General features: G+C 45.6%; 1 protein-coding gene across 2 annotated transcripts in view; it reads left to right on the top strand.

Annotated features, from left to right (window-relative positions):
• The window catches only part of CHCHD6 (coiled-coil-helix-coiled-coil-helix domain containing 6), a 507702-nt gene that overhangs the window by 354193 nt on the left and 137506 nt on the right, over positions 1–16003 (top strand). For both annotated transcript variants that reach the window (XM_063941215.1, XM_063941214.1), the window contains one exon: positions 9109–9244. In XM_063941215.1, the coding sequence (XP_063797285.1) occupies positions 9109–9244 (136 nt within the window). The remainder of the gene's footprint in view (positions 1–9108; positions 9245–16003) is intronic.

The following is a 16003-nucleotide window of genomic DNA, read 5'->3' as shown; positions in this document are numbered from 1 at the left end:
ATGTTATTTATATATTCAATACTTTTATATATTTATATAGTATCCTAATACTCCACAGCGCTTTGCATGTAGGAACAAACGCAGAAATGCAAGAAGACTATATGGGAGATGTATTAAATTTTGGAGAGAGAAAACATGGAGAAGTTGCCTGTAGCAACCGATTAGCTTTTACCTATCATTTGTCTCGCATAGTCTATGAAATGACAGAAGTTATCTAGATTTTACGGGCAACTTCACTTTATCTCTCTCCAAGGTTTGTTACATCTCCCCCTGTGTGTTACTGATAACAGAAAGACAAAGCAGTAAGAGAGTAAGAGGGGGTGCCCACAATCGCACATCTACAGGAAAATAGGCGTACGCTACATGAGCGTAAGTGACGCAGACTGTATATATGGTGCTTAATGTTACTATGAGTAGTTTCTAGTTGGTATCTGGTCTTTCGTTCGACATGGTCGCTAGATCGTCATGGCAAAGGTCGACATATGAAACAGTCGACATGAGTTTTCACATTTTTCCCCATTTTTTTTAAATTTTTTTACTTTATCATACTTTACGATCCACGTGGACTACGATTGGGAAAAGTAACCTTCCCGAAGCATGGCGAGTAAACGCGGTGCACTAATTTGCATTCCCGATCACTTTACGAAGAAAACAACTCAAAAAATAAATAAAAAACTCACGTCGACCCATTGACCGTGTCGACCAATAATGGTCGACCTAGTTACTGACGACCCAACGAGTCACACTCTTTTTCTAGTTTACCACCTGCTTAAAGGGCAGGAACTTTTCCTGCATATCTGACAGCCGCAAACGTCTTTCACACAGACATAACTTCTCACCTGTACGTTTCTGTTTCTGAGCTGGAAAATAAGTTGCAGAGAAGAAAGTGAGGACAGGCAGCAAGACGCCGCAGATAACGTCGTTATCTCTGACAGCGCAGTGTTTGATGTTCTAGTCACCGCCGCTCCTAGTGGTGGAAAAGTCCTTACTAAATATCTAAATAATTGAGGAATCCATCTGCGAGAGATACGCTATATTTTCCCTGATTACAGATTAACAAGAAAAGATAGTCTGTGGCCAGGAGAGATAAGGCGTAAATGAGACGCGAGCCCAGATAAGTAGTGAAGACAAATATTGGAGCGATACGCGACGAGGCAGATCCCATTAAACTTCATAATCGTTCTGAATAATATCTACACCAAAACCGTTCACGACTTCAGAGCTGAAGGTAAATCATTCTCCCAACAAAAGTCTTACTGACAAAGTCTCTTCATACAGTAACCGTGACTTCCGTATCCGCGCGGCGGCGTCTCCTTGGTGTTTAATATTCCTATCTGGGTGATGAACATCGCAGCCAGACATCATTGTACCGGGTATGGGTCGTTGGGTCGACTCATCTTAGGTCGACAGTCATTAGGTCGACCACTGAAGGTCGACAGGTGAAAAGGTCAACATAAGTTTTTTGACTTTTTTGTGTCGTTTTCTTCGTAAAGTGACAGGGAACCCCAATAAGTGCACCGTGTCCCCTTGCTTCGCTCGGCACAGGTTACCGTTCCAATCGTAGTCCACGTGTGGCTTCGGATGACTCAGGGCAGAAATTTGGGCACCTGGGGCGGTGCATCGGATGCATCGGATGACCCAGAGGGCAGAGTTTAGTAAGAACCAGGGGCGGAGCTTCAGATGGCCGAGGGGTGAAGCTTCGGACAGCTCCAGGGGTGGGCGGGGCTTATACAGATAAGGTAGAAGAGAATGGCCAATGCTTTGGGCAGATGGAAGGTGAATGGGTGAGGTTTGGGAACTTCGGTAGTTGGATATTCCTGGAAATTAGGCAAGTGTTACTCGATACTACTGAAGAATATATAAAAAAACAACAACAACAACAACAACAAAAACATAATGAAAATGGGTAAATTTGTCAGGTGAAGTGCTTGGCGGCTCAGTAGCAAAATGTCCTTGAACTATTGTAACATTGTGTCATCAAAGTACCGTAATGATGCATTTAACTGGACCGCAATCTACAGCAAAGTGTCTTTTTCCCGACTAGACAAGCAAGTTGCTTTCAGTCTCCATAGCTTTCAAGGGGTTAACTCTATTGCCCAACTGTGGCCCGGTGGAAATTTGCAGCCTTTAGAAAACTCTTGATGCATTTCGCAGCCACCAACCTAGAGACACTCCAGCGCAGACACGTCTGAGAGTGTATCCTTAAGTAAATGAAATCTCATCAACATTATCACAGTGGACATCAATCAGGTAACGCTGCCTTGGTGTGGAGTGCTGGTGCGCTGTCTTCCTTAGGAGAGACAGCAGCAACAGGGTGAATATGTGAGGCCAGCTTTTTATTACTGGAAGGAGAAAGCATGCTTGCAGTGAATTAGTCATTCATCTTAGTCACAGCCAATCTTGGGATTCCAGGAAGATGTATCATTAACTCACAAGTGGCTGTTCAGAAGAACCGAGCCATCGTATGAGGTTTTACAGGCACAAACTAAAGTGGAACAATCAAAACACTGGAGGCGCATACGGACAGCCGCGCAGGGGTTTTACAGCTGGAAGCGCTAAGAGTGCCGGTTGTATTTATGTCGGTGAAGTGTCTCTCATAGCTGTACATTCAAAGATCATGAATGCCAACAAAACATCAAACAGAAGAGAAATTAAAAGCATTAGAACCTGGATGAATAAGTGTAATTTGAAACGTCTGTGTTGTATAAAGGTCTGTAAAGTACATGCAACAAGGAATTCAGTATAGAGTGCGGAATACTTGACTTTGTGGTCTATGGGTCATTCAGACCTGATCGCTAGGGTGTATTTTTTTGCAGCCCTGCAATCAGGTAGTCGCCGCCTGCAGGGGGAGGGGAACAGTGCTGTGCAGGTGTGCAATCGCATTTGTAGCAGAGCATTTGTGCAGTCTCTGCTCAGCCCAGGACTTACGCTGCGATGGATTGCTGGTGATCGGGGCCGGAGCTGATGTCAGACACCCTTCCTCCAAATGCCTGCTCCCACCTGCGTTTCTCCGGACACTCATGTAAAACGGTCAGTTGACACCCACAAACGGCCACTTCCTGTCAATCACCTTGCCATCGCCCGTGCGATAGTTTTTTTTCGTACCATCCCGTCGCTAGACACCGATGCTCGGTGCAGTCGTCCGACGCGCCGGCACATTGCGGTACATACGCATGCGCAGTTCAGATCTGATCGCCCGCTGTGCGAAAATACACAGCAACGATCAGGTGTGAATTACCCCCTATGTACTAATCCTGGGAGAGAGATAAAGTGGGTGAAGATAAAGTACCAGCCAATCAGTTCCTAACTGCCATGTTACAGGCCGTGTTTGAAAAATGACCGGAGCTGAATGACTGTTACTTTATCTTGTCCACTTTATCTCTATCTCCAAGGCTTAGTACATAGGCCCGTTTATTTTTTTAAGAAGCCCAGCGCAAAACACCACAAGTTGTCAGACTCTTTGTATGATACATTTAAAACTGTTACAGACAAAATGAAACCAAGCAAACATAAATAAATGAATCTAGTTTGGATGTTATTTTTTCTACCTGTCCTCACGAGTTGGGTTCGTTATGCCGGCGGTCAGAATATGGACCGCGGCATCCCGACAGCGAGAATCCCGACAGCGGGAAGGTAAGTATACTTACCGTTCCCCAATGCCCCCCTAACATTCCCTCCCGCAGCCTAAACCTAACCCCCCACACAGCCTAACCTTCCCCCCTCCCACCCGGGGCCTAACCCTCCCACCCGGGGCCTAACCCTCCCATTGGGTGCCTAACCCTAACCACCCCTTCCTACAGAATAAACCTAACCCCCACCGCTTTCCACAGCCTAACCCTCCTCCCGCAGCCTAAACCTAACACGGCCACCACAACCACGGTTTACCTGTCCTGCGCGCTGGGTGCGGAACGATAGGTATTCCGGGTGTCTGTATTCTGGCGCCATCCTGAACAATTGCAGACTTCCTAGAAGTCCTAGAAATGGATGTGGTATGTTAGGTAGATTAGACTTAGGTCGACAGTGTCTAGGTCGACCACTATTTGTCGACAGTAAGTAGGTCGACAGGGACTCTAGGTCGACATGAATTTTGAAAGTTTTTCCGGTGACGTTTTCTCTGTACAGTGACCGGGATCCCCAATTAGTGCACCGTGTCCCCTCGCATGGCTCGCTTCGCGCGCCATGCTATGAGCAAGGTGCCTCGCTGCGCGGCGGCACAGGTTACCGTTCCCAATATTGGTCCACGTGGATCGTAAAGTATGAAAAAGTTCAAAAAATGGAAAAAATTTGAAAAACCCATGTCGACCTTTTGTCTTGTCGACCTAGAGTCCCTGCCGACCTAGAAACTATGTCGACCTAGACAGTGTCGACCTACTTACTGTCGACCTAAAGACCGGATCCCCTAGAAATACCATAAACCTTTGTGCTTTTGCTTCTACCATAGACTATTCTCCACTTCACCTCCGCAGTTTTGATAATCGTTAACTACGTTTCCTGTATGCAGATTCACAACCTCAACGTAGTCTGCGTTTTCTAAGCCCTAGATCCCACCTTGTTTCCAGGGAACCATTACTTTAGGCCACAATATGGCTGCCGAGTGTAGGTGACGGGTTCCCTTTAAGCCAGGGAAACGGAGTAGAAGCCGAATTTATCCCAGCATTTTTACTTTTCTTTCAGTATTGGAAATGAAAAGAAAAAAAAACCCGGTAAATTCTTTCAGATCCCAGTTTGCCAGTTCACACTTAGCTCAGAGTCTGGGCTGATAAATTGAGAAAGGAAGTAAATGAACAATCAAATCTATTTCTCTCTCACAGTACAGAACCGCAGGAGAACCATGATTTATTTACACTCTGTGCTGGCAATACACATTGTGAGGAAAATCAGCTTTAAAACAGACACAAAACTAGCAATTTATTCATGCGGCAGAGTTTTAAAGAGAAATAAAGGAAAAATAACATATATTTATAGGGAGTTTAAAACGAAATAGCATTTCCTCACATGTACAATGTTCACATTGTAAGGCCCCAGGAAAATATAATTAAATCCTGATTCAGTTCCTTGGCTTACAAGGCCTCTTTATACAGAGTGGCTGGCGTTTTCTTCCCCTGCGTCTTATGGTCAGAGTGCTGCAGACCTGATTCTTGTATACTTGTATCCTAATAGAACTATACTTGTCGTACTCTCCCGGAGTTTCTGGGAGACTCCCAAATTGCAAGCTGCGCTACAGCACTCCTAGGAAAGTACTCCAGGCTACTCGTCCCACATTACTGGTGAAACGCGTCGTCGTGTTGCACGCACACACACACACACACACACACACACACACACACACACACACACACACTTCTCAATGGCACTAGTCGCTACATTGAACAGCAATGGTAACACACGATGAAAAGAATAAACTTAGAAACATTTTTCACAATCTGGTTGAAAATATCCCTATAGAGCAGGGGCGGCCAGACTTTTGGAGTTGGCGATCTACTTTGAAAGCTAAAAAGCTTTTGTGATCTACCTAGGAGGAATAATAGCGCGTGCCTGCGGGGCGCACAAAAAAGGGGCGTGGCATAACAAAAAGTGGGCGTGGTATAACAAAAAAAGGGACGTAGCCTTGCTGCACAGAGTGTAATGACTGCCTCACACGAAATAACACATTGGCCCCCACAGGTAAAAACCTCAAACACATATGCCCCCACAGTGCCAGGTACACATGCCCCCACAGTGCCATGTGCCCACAGTGCCAGATATGCCCCCACAGTGCCAGATACAGATATGCCCCCACAGTGCCATGTGCCTACAGTGCCAGATATGCCCCCACAGTGCCAGATACAGATATGCCCCCACAGTGCCATGTGCCCACAGTGCCAGATATGCCCCCACAGTGCAAGATTACAGATTTGCCCCCACAGTGCAAGATATGCCCCCACAGTGCCAGATATGCCCTCACAGTGCCATGTGCCCACAGTGCCAGATATGCCCCCACAGCGCCAGATTACAGATATGCCCCCACAGTGCCAGATATGCCCCCACAGTGCCATGTGCCCACAGTGCCAGATATGCCCTCACAGTGCCATGTGCCCACAGTGCCAAATATGCCCCCACAGTGCCAGATACAGATATGCCCCCACAGTGCCATGTGCCCACAGTGCCAGATATGCCCCCACAGCGCCAGATTACAGATATGCCCCCACAGTGCCATGTGCCCACAGTGCCAGATATGCCCCCACAGCGCCAGATTACAGATATGCCCCCACAGTGCCAGATATGCCCCCACAGTGCCATGTGCCCGCAGAGCCAGATATGCCCCCAGTGCCACATATGACCCCACAGTGCCAGATATGCCCCACATTGCCAGATATGCCCCCACTGAGCCATGTGCCCACAATGCCAGATATGCCCCCATAGTAGAGCTCACCGGAGTGGAGAGCGCAGCGCGCGCTTCTCCTGTCTGCCGCCCTGCTTTTCAGTCTAATCTCCGGCGGTGACGGCAGCGTGTATAGCTCAAATCAGGCGCCGGTCCGCGAGCTCTCATTGGCTAACGTACCGGCACCTGATTCGAGCTATACACTCCGCCGTCACTGAGGAGGCAGAGCGGCAGGCAGGAGAGGCGCGGCTTCGGGTGGCTGGGCGGCGGATTGCGATCGACTGGTCGCATGTCCGCGATCGACCAGTCGATCGCGATCGACTGTTTGGCCACCCCTGCTATAGAGTGTAAGCTTGCGAGCAGGGCCCTCCTACCACTATGGCTGTCTGTTTTTGCCCAGTTTGTTCTATTACCATTGTTCTAATTGTAAAGCGTAACGGATTATGCTACCCTGTGTAAGAAACTGTAACTTAATAATAAAAATAATTGCAAGAAAAGGTTTTGTTTAACTACACATCCCAGCATGCCCTACTTCAGTTTTAGCATATCACAATAGCAAAACTGTGGCAGAGCATGCTGGGATGTGCAGTTGCACAACAGCACGAGGCCCGGATGTTAAGCACCCGTGGTCTAGAGCGATGATACTGGATATAGTAACTCTGGCGACAGTATGTGTAAATACTGAAACGCTGGGTTAATGCCGCAGGTGTTTGCGTTTCTGCATCTGGGTGCCTCCTCCTTTGTGTTCCTACACACACTCACCTAAAAAAAATCTAGATTTTGAGTTCGGGGAAAGCAAACGTAACTTTGCACCTGGACAAACCGTATTGCAGAGCAAAGGTTACACATGCATTTGTTATTTTTGCATGCGGGGTAAATACCAGCTGCTTTTACATGTAGCCCACAAACGCTGTGCAGCGTTATGATTGCGCTGCAAAAAGCAGAGGGTCCGTGTGCAGTCTGCAGTAAAAGCCTCACAGCATAATAGTAAAAATAGCAATAACATTTAAACTTAAAACATTAAGAAATAAAAATGACAATTTAAAATCATTAATAATCTCACAGTATGACACAATACATCCATACAGGGCCATAACAAGGAGTGTGCGACTAGTGAGGCTGCCCAGGTCATAAAGTCGAGGGAGCACCACATCGGTACCCTGGAGAGGCAGTCTGCCACCATTTTCTAGCCTGTGGGGTGCCTGGGCAGCTATTGGACACGACCAGTAGCAATCTTCCAGCTCCCCCCCCCCCCCCCCCCCCCAGCGCCTGCTGTATGACATGAAGCGTAGTGGGCGGTACTCCGGGAGAGTAGACCCGTATGATAGAGCTTTCTGCAGCGCTGCAATATAAACGTTCTGCAGGCGTCCTGTATTAAATTTAATGCTTCTTCCCACTCCCTGTGGGTTTAGCCATTAACGTATATCCTGCTGCTTGCTTCTACTAGAAAACCCATTTCTCCCCAGCTCCAGTAATTAAAAAGGACTTCTGGTCACATTTTTATGCTTCTTCTACTTGTAAAGGAAAACAAAAGTTGCTTGTTGCCTGTAAATGTGTTTGCCGTCTATTGTCTGTTCTTTCCAATAAAACCTGGTTGGATTAAAAAATGTTTCCCAGCCGTGACTGTGTTCCCTAGGGTGTAGAAACCAAAGGTATCCTGGTAACAGAACGGGCGCCGCCTCTGGGGTACTGCATGCTCAGATGCAGATTGCTCGGCTCTCCCCAATGGCTTGTGTACCCCGGGGAGTTCCCAGTGGTGTCTGCAGTGTACATAGGGGGTAATTCCAAGTTGATCGCAGCAGGATTTTTGTTAGCAATTGGGCAAAACCATGTGCACTGCAGGGGAGGCAGATATAACATGTGCAGAGAGAGTTAGATTTGGGTGTGGTGTGTTCAATCTGCAATCTAATTTGCAGTGTAAAAATAAAGCAGCCAGTATTTATCCTGCACAGAAATAAAATAACCCACCCAAATCTAACTCTTTCTGCACATGTTATATCTGCCTCCCCTGCAGTGCACATGGTTTTGCCCAATTGCTATCAAAAATCCTGCTGCGATCAACTTGGAATTACCCCCATAGTGTAACGTTTGTTCCATCATGCAGTTTTATAACCTGTTGAGACTCACTAGAAAAATGGAGCTACTGAAGGTTAATGGGCAACTGTTTCAGCCCCTGAAGTGTATGTTGTCGCCAATGACTGCTCAATAGTGCCTTCCTCAGGGCCATCTTAACATATAGGCACAATGGACAGTTGCTCAGGGCTCCCCAATTCTAGGGGCCTTAGAGCAGGGACAGGATGGGGCCTTCTGAAGCTGCTTGGGAGTCAGGTAGAGAATGCGGACTGGCTGCTCTGATTGTGAATTACACGCCATCAGAGCAGCCAGGCAGTACTATCTTCCTGCCTCCCCACCTGCAGCCAGACAGTGAATAACAGCCAGCATGCTGATTGGTGTATGGCTGGAACTATCCACCAATCAAAGTGCTGACAGCCATTCACTGTATGGAAGCATGTGGAGAGACCGCACGGTACAGCAGGAGAGGTAAGTTATGATTTTTTTTCTAATTTATTCCTTGAATGGGTGGTGTGGGCCCCAGTGCATTGCTTTGCCCAGGCCCTACAATGCTGTTAAGATGGCCTGGACCTGCCTAGGACTGTCCATAGTGCTAGACCCCTGGATTAGCATGCCTTCTTCTGGTCTGTATTCCTCTGTATTGCTAATAATCATTGCTGGTCTCTTCTCCGCAGGAAGAGAAGCTACGACCCGGTGTGCATGGATCTTCAGTCCAATATCCTGAAATGTTACACAGAAAACCCTCAGGAGCTGCTGAGTTGCAGCGACCTAGCCAAGGAGTACCGAAGCTGTGTGAGGGAGGCGCAGAAGGTAATTACGTGCACCCCGCGCAGTTCTAACCTGTACTCTGTGTTTTATTCCTGTCTGCAGAAATGAAAGCGGTATGTTTGATTTTTTTGTTGTTAAAAAAATCACACACAGATCCATTACATCACACAGAGATCCGTTACATCACACGGAGATCCGTGAGATCCGTTACATCACACGGAGGTCCGTTACATCACACGGAGATCCGTTACATCACACGGAGATCCGTTACATCACACGGAGGTCCGTTACGTCACACGGAGGTCCGTTACAGCACACGAAGGTCCGTTACATCACACTGAGATCCGTTGCATCACACGGCGATCCGTTACATCACACGGCGATCCGTTACATCACACGGCGATCCGTTGCATCACACGGCGATCCGTTACATCACACGGCGATCCGTTGCATCACACGGCGATCCGTTGCATCACACGGCGATCCGTTGCATCACACGGCGATCTGTTACAGTAAAAGGTGAACTGATGCAACAGAATTGTAAAAACTGGGGAATGGAAGTGCCTCGCCCTCTTCCTCAGTCCCCAACCCACGGCCCACTAATAATACATAAAAAATTGACAAATGGTTTACAATGATTAAAAATAAAAGTGAAGAAAAAGAATGAGATCCCGCAGTTATAATTGTATCAGAGGATCATTAGTTGTTAGTTGTGAAAGATACCAGGACAAATTCTGTAACCTGTAATGGATTTGTGACTACAGAACTTTCCCACACGAGAGAGAATTATTCAGTTTTAAGTTTCTTGTCCAAGGTGACCTCGACCCAATTCATTCTACACCAGTAATGCAGCTTAGCTGTGGAAAGTGAGGGTGGGAGGGGGCATGTGCAGGTCTGCAGGATGCTCTTATAGGCGGCTGCACTTACTGCCAGTGAGAGGCGTCTCCCACCCTGCGTATTCCAAACAGAGCCCATTCTGGTATAAAAGGAATGTAGATCACCAAATTAGGTATAGAAGCCTGGATCATGGGACATGCCCAAAGACACTGGTACAGGTGTTAGATGGGTTCCACACCAATTGTGAATTTGGCGAGTCCTCTTTCAGAAACCTCCTATGTGGAGATAGGTGGGCCCTATGTAACATTGCAGTATAGGGGAATAGTGCGCAAGCCTCAGCATGAGACCGAAGTAGGTCATCTGCTGATAAATTAGGGAGTTAAGAGAGCCAAGGAGCGAGGCTCGTAGGGGAGTAATTAGGTATAACTGTAGTGTGGATTTGTGTGCGTTTAACACAAAGTTGTTCCTAAGAATGTGCCAGTATGTTTTTTAGGGCCCGCTAAATTCTAACGACTTGTTATTCAGGTCTGCAAGAGAACTATTTAACCCTTACCAACATGATTTTTTTAAGCACGTGTTTGAAAGCCTTGTTGTGTAGATGTCTGCACGCGCATTTTCCAGCCATTTTAAGACTCAAAGTATTTAGTAAGCGCCGTGTTCTAAAACCCTTCCGATCCTGTTTATGCCCGAAATTTAAAAGGGCAATTATTTTACTTGCAAAACATGGCGAGTGAAAGCATCGCCCTTTTAAATTTCATGCATGAACACAATCAGAAGTGTCAGGTTTTAGTAAATGAACTTTTTAAAGTTTCTGTCTGTTTTTCAACCTGGACTTGCTACTGATACACAGTGGATGCAGCCATTATATGAGTTAAACCAAATCTCCGACTACCAGTTTGCTAGACAGTAGTGTCATTGCAAAGGTATGAGGCACAAAATGGCTGACACCACGGTGACTTGGCGATGGCTACACAGTCATCAGGGTTTCCACTTTCAGATATTTTCTCCTATTGTTTTGCACATTTTTTTCCATGCTGTCTTACAACTCTATTCTTTCCCGTGCCTTTCAGCCAAGTCTTTATAACATCAAGCACAGTTGAGTATTACACTCAGACGCGATAACACCATTCTCTGCACTCCTTGTTACATCAATATTCTGTGAATAGGCCAGCAAACATTCTCTCCCTGATATTATAAAGACATGGCTAAAAGGTGAATGAAAGCAAAATGAAGTAAAAGGTGCAGTCGGGCGAATGCAAACCTAGTTACCTGAGGGTGTTCATCCCTTCAATAGGTTTCCATACAGGAAATCTGATGCGCATAGAAGTAAAGTCTTCCTCGGCATGCGTCTGAATAGGTAATTGTGAATATTACCAGTAGCGCTTGTATATAAGACCGTTAGCATTTCTAGATATATTGAACCTTTAAGGACGTTGCTTCCTGACAATACCAGCCAATGCCGCTTCTGTGTAAATGCTGCGTAGGCGATACTGCAGTCAGCATCTCTGCTGCAAGGTAATGCTACAACCATTTCAATGTCCTCCTGCCAACAGAGGTCAATTTGACCTGTTCCGGTCCACTGACATTTTCCTGCAACATCCCACAAGGCCTGTTATGTTGTGTTGTGTGTGAGACACAACGAATAACGCCCCTCCTTTAATGGATGTGTTGGACTAGTTACTCTGTCCCAGTCTTTTTCATGTGAAATTGAGTGAATGTAATGCCGATTTTCTGTCTGTGCTCTTTCTAAACTGAAACGACAGAACACCACAATGCTGTGGCTTTCAGTGAAATAAACTTCGATATGAGCTAGTGACATCATTCCGGCTTTATGGCAGCCATTGTTATGGCTGGATTAATATTGAGAGAAGTGAATAAACCATCTTATTATTGGACCTGTGGGGCTGAAAGAACATATACCTTACATTCTGGCCAATGATCTGTCTGTGGCCATTGATACTTAAGGTTTTAAGGACAGCTGTATGGCAATAGAGGGGATTGCAAGTTAAATGCTGATTAGCATAATACATAAACAGTATGTTAGTGGTATTGAAGGGGAGCGCTCTGCGCCGTCTCCCTTTGAGGCAAAGGGACCCCTGTACTGCCATCATAGCGCGACCTCCGACCCAGAGAGCTAAAATGCGTTACTATGCATGGTTCCTTCTCCGCACTTCATAGTGGAAGAACGTGCCCCTGAGCGTCTCCTGGATGCAAGACTTTATAGCACAGTGAATAGCCTAGCTTTATCTCTGTGTCACCGCCGCTGACCATTGTGTATACTGCACTGTCACTGCATTGGATATATATATATATATATATATATATATATATACACACACACACACACACACACACACACACACACACACACACAGGGGTGCGCTTCACTACACAGCACTCCATCTGCGTTAATGCTACAAATTCCTGGCTGGATCTGCCATAACTGTTCTATACCTGCATTATCCCTGCGTTACCCAACATCATGTGTTTTGCTTAGTAAGTTGTTAATCGTGCGGACTGATGTCCGTCATACACCGCTGCCACTTACATCAGTATCACAGGTTCTGCCAGTAAGCGGCGGGTTAAAAGCAAATTCGGCTTCTCTCACCCTTAGCGGTAAGTCTTCTTGCTTGAAATAGCGGTAAGTCTTCTTGCTTGAAATAGCGGTAAGTCTTCTTGCTTGAAAATAAAGAAAAATGCGTTGTTGGCCGCTGAGGTACTCGGGTATATTTTAGAAAATAATAGTTGTTTTGTTATATATGCGTATTATACATGCATTTATTATGTAAGTGACCGTCCTTACTGGATAAGTGAGAAACGAGATAAATGACGTCGCTTTCAGGACACCTTTGTCAAGTCAGATTTTACAGATGGATCTATAAAAAGGGCCAAATAATACTGATTATGTGGCCAGTGGTCTTTATCCAGCGCTGCGTAACATGGTGGCGGTGATAATGTATAAGTTGAACGTAGGTATTTTGTATACAATAATAAACATTAGGCGATACACAGAGCTAAATACAACTGAGAATGACACAGGTACACAGGCCTCGCAGATTCTCGGCTTTCTCGGCTGCCGCACTTGACACATCGGAGAGAGGCTGGTAAGTAGCACACGGTAATGTTCCTCCCAGTGGTGATGGGGCTTTATGTCCCTGGAGGGGTCTTGCCAGCATGTACTAAAAGTCATCCGCTTCTATTCAGCCTGATGTGAGGCAGAGAGTCTCTCATTTCCATTAGCATGTCCAGAGAAGCCGTATTCCTGATTAAAGTCTTGCGCGAGACCAGCTGCCAGCGACATTCCCTATAGAAGCTCAGACAAAATGAGATGAGAAAATTGTCAGCTTCTGTTAGAGCCGGCGCTACTCGCAGAGCCCCCTCCTCTTACCCGAAGTTGTTTACCGAGAAGGTCACTGTGTGTCTTTTACTAATGACGCCTGTAACATCCATTTATATAGTGCATCTCTACTATACTATGGGAAAGTTCTTGTTTCCCCCACTCTCTGTGTGTGTGTGATGTATGCACTGTCAGTGTACCTGCTGCAGCATGTTGCATTTTGCAGCACTCACCCGTGCCCTAGAGAGTATCACAGACACACGATGCTCTCATCTATCACGTGTACAAGCGTTTCATACATGAACCAGCAGCTGTTGTAAGCCGTCCTCTATTGTGGGATACATAAATTTGTCTAGAGTGGAAATAATGAAAAGTGACATATATGGTAGCAGTTTGGCGGCACTGGGAGTATATTGGGTGGTGGTGGTGGTGGGGGGGGGGGGGGGGGCGAGTAAATTTGCGGGGACTTCCCTTGGAGGGCATCAGAGCAATTACTGTGGACTTAAACCAAAGAGTGATGGATTTTTCTACTGTATATATAATTTATATGTACTGCTTATGACACCACCTGTGTCTATGATTTATACTGCGTCCTGAGGGCCACACTGTGTGTGTGTGTGTGTGTGTGTGTGTGTGTGTGTGTGTGTGTGTGTGTATATATATATATATGTGAACAAAGGATGAGGTAGAAAAGGCGACCATTGGTGTCAATCGGACGCAGAGGATGGGCAGTTGCAATAAAAATTAGAAATTTATTTAAACTGTGGTGTACTAAAACAAAGATAGAGTAAAAAAGTGGAATTTTATACAGAAAAAATAATATAATAAGCACAGGGGGGTAAATAAAAATGCTTAAAAACTTTACAATTGACATAAAAATTGGTACATGGGACATTAAAATACACAGGATTAAGAGAGTCAAAAAAGGAGATATAAAATGCAAAAAGTTGAAAAAAGGGAGTATAATAGCTTAACTTAATACTTGAGGTATAGATCAAAGCAGCACCCAACGCGTTTCGTCCTGTCTGGACTTCATCAAGGGGTCTTTTTTGACTCTCTTAAACCTGTGTATTTTAATGTCCCATGTACCAATTTTTATGTCAATTGTAAAGTTTTTAAGCATTTTTATTTACCCCCCTGTGCTTATTATATTATTTTTTCTGTATAAAATTCCACTTTTTTACTCTATCTTTGTTTTAGTACACCACAGTTTAAATAAATTTTTAATTTTTATTGCAACTGCCCATCCTCTGCGTCTGATTGACACCAATGGTCGCCTTTTCTACCTCATCCTTTGTTCACAAGTGTTCACCACAGGCACCTATACCAGTGCCTAATTCTATTTGAGGTAACAGGCTGACGCCCCAATTTTAGAGGGGAGTGTCTAAGAGGCAGATATCTTTTAATATATATATATATATATATATATATATATATCTTTGAATAATATCACTGTGGGAGTTCCATTACTAGTGTTGATATTTTGAATACTGCATCTGTGGCGCTGATAGCTTCCCTGGTACACACATATATATATATATATATATATATATATATATATATATATATATACACACACACACACACACACACAGCCTATCCAGTCACTAAGGACCAGTGACATCACTGTGCATGCGGGCTATCCATTAACTAGGAACCAGTGACATCACTCATTATACAGCCTACCATTCTCTAGGAGCCAGTGATATCCCTGAGTATGCATGCTATCCATTCACTAGGAAGTAGTTACATCACTGATTATACAGCCTACCCATTATCTAGGAGCTAGTGACATCACTGAGTATGCGGCCTATCCTGTCACTAGGAACCAGTGATATCACTGAGAATGTAGCCTATCCACTCGCTAGGAACCAGTTACGTCACTAAGAACGCAGCCTATCCTGTCACTAGGAGCCAGTGACATCACTGAGAATGCAGCCTATCCTGTCACTAGGAACTAGAACATACTTGCCTACTCTCCCGGAATGGCCGGGAGGCTCCCGAAAATCGGGTGACCCTCCCGGCCCCCCCGGAAGAGCAGGCAAGTCTCCCGATTTGCGGGGTCCCCCATGCCCGTCCGCCCACTTAGTGTGTAAAGTGGGCGGTCCGGGCAGTCGATGACGCGATTCTTGCTGAATCGCGTCATCATAGCCACGCCCCCTGCAGTGTGTCAAAGTCAGGAAAATATCATGATGCACACTGCCATATTTGCACCTCATGCGAGTCCCCGCTGCGCGTACATGCGCTCTCCCGTGCGTACGCATACTCGCTGTTGCGTGCACCCGCTGGCGCACGGTATGCGCATTTACGGTAGAGTTTGTGTGCGTCTAGCGGGCGACTCGATCGTTACATATTTTAACCATATAATGTATTTTGTAGATTATGGTCCCTTTGATAGAATCTGAAAGTTTAGTTAATGTAGCATGTTCATGGACAAAGAGATCCCTCTTTGTTTGATACGAAGGGTCAGACAGGGGTTACACAGTGGTGTTTAGTACCCATCGGAAGAGTATTTAATTAGCAATATTCCGGTGTTGGTTTGAAGCAGATTAATCGCTCGTGCGAATAGTTATGGACATAAGAAGTTTTAGGACTTTTACTATTATTTGCACTTTATTATCCATGCG

The sequence above is a fragment of the Pseudophryne corroboree genome, chromosome 9 (genome assembly GCF_028390025.1).
Source record: "Pseudophryne corroboree isolate aPseCor3 chromosome 9, aPseCor3.hap2, whole genome shotgun sequence".
Classification (NCBI taxonomy): Eukaryota; Metazoa; Chordata; class Amphibia; order Anura; family Myobatrachidae; genus Pseudophryne; species Pseudophryne corroboree.
The sequence above is the reverse complement of the archived record's forward strand: the minus strand, read 5'-3'. Positions and strand labels throughout refer to the sequence as shown.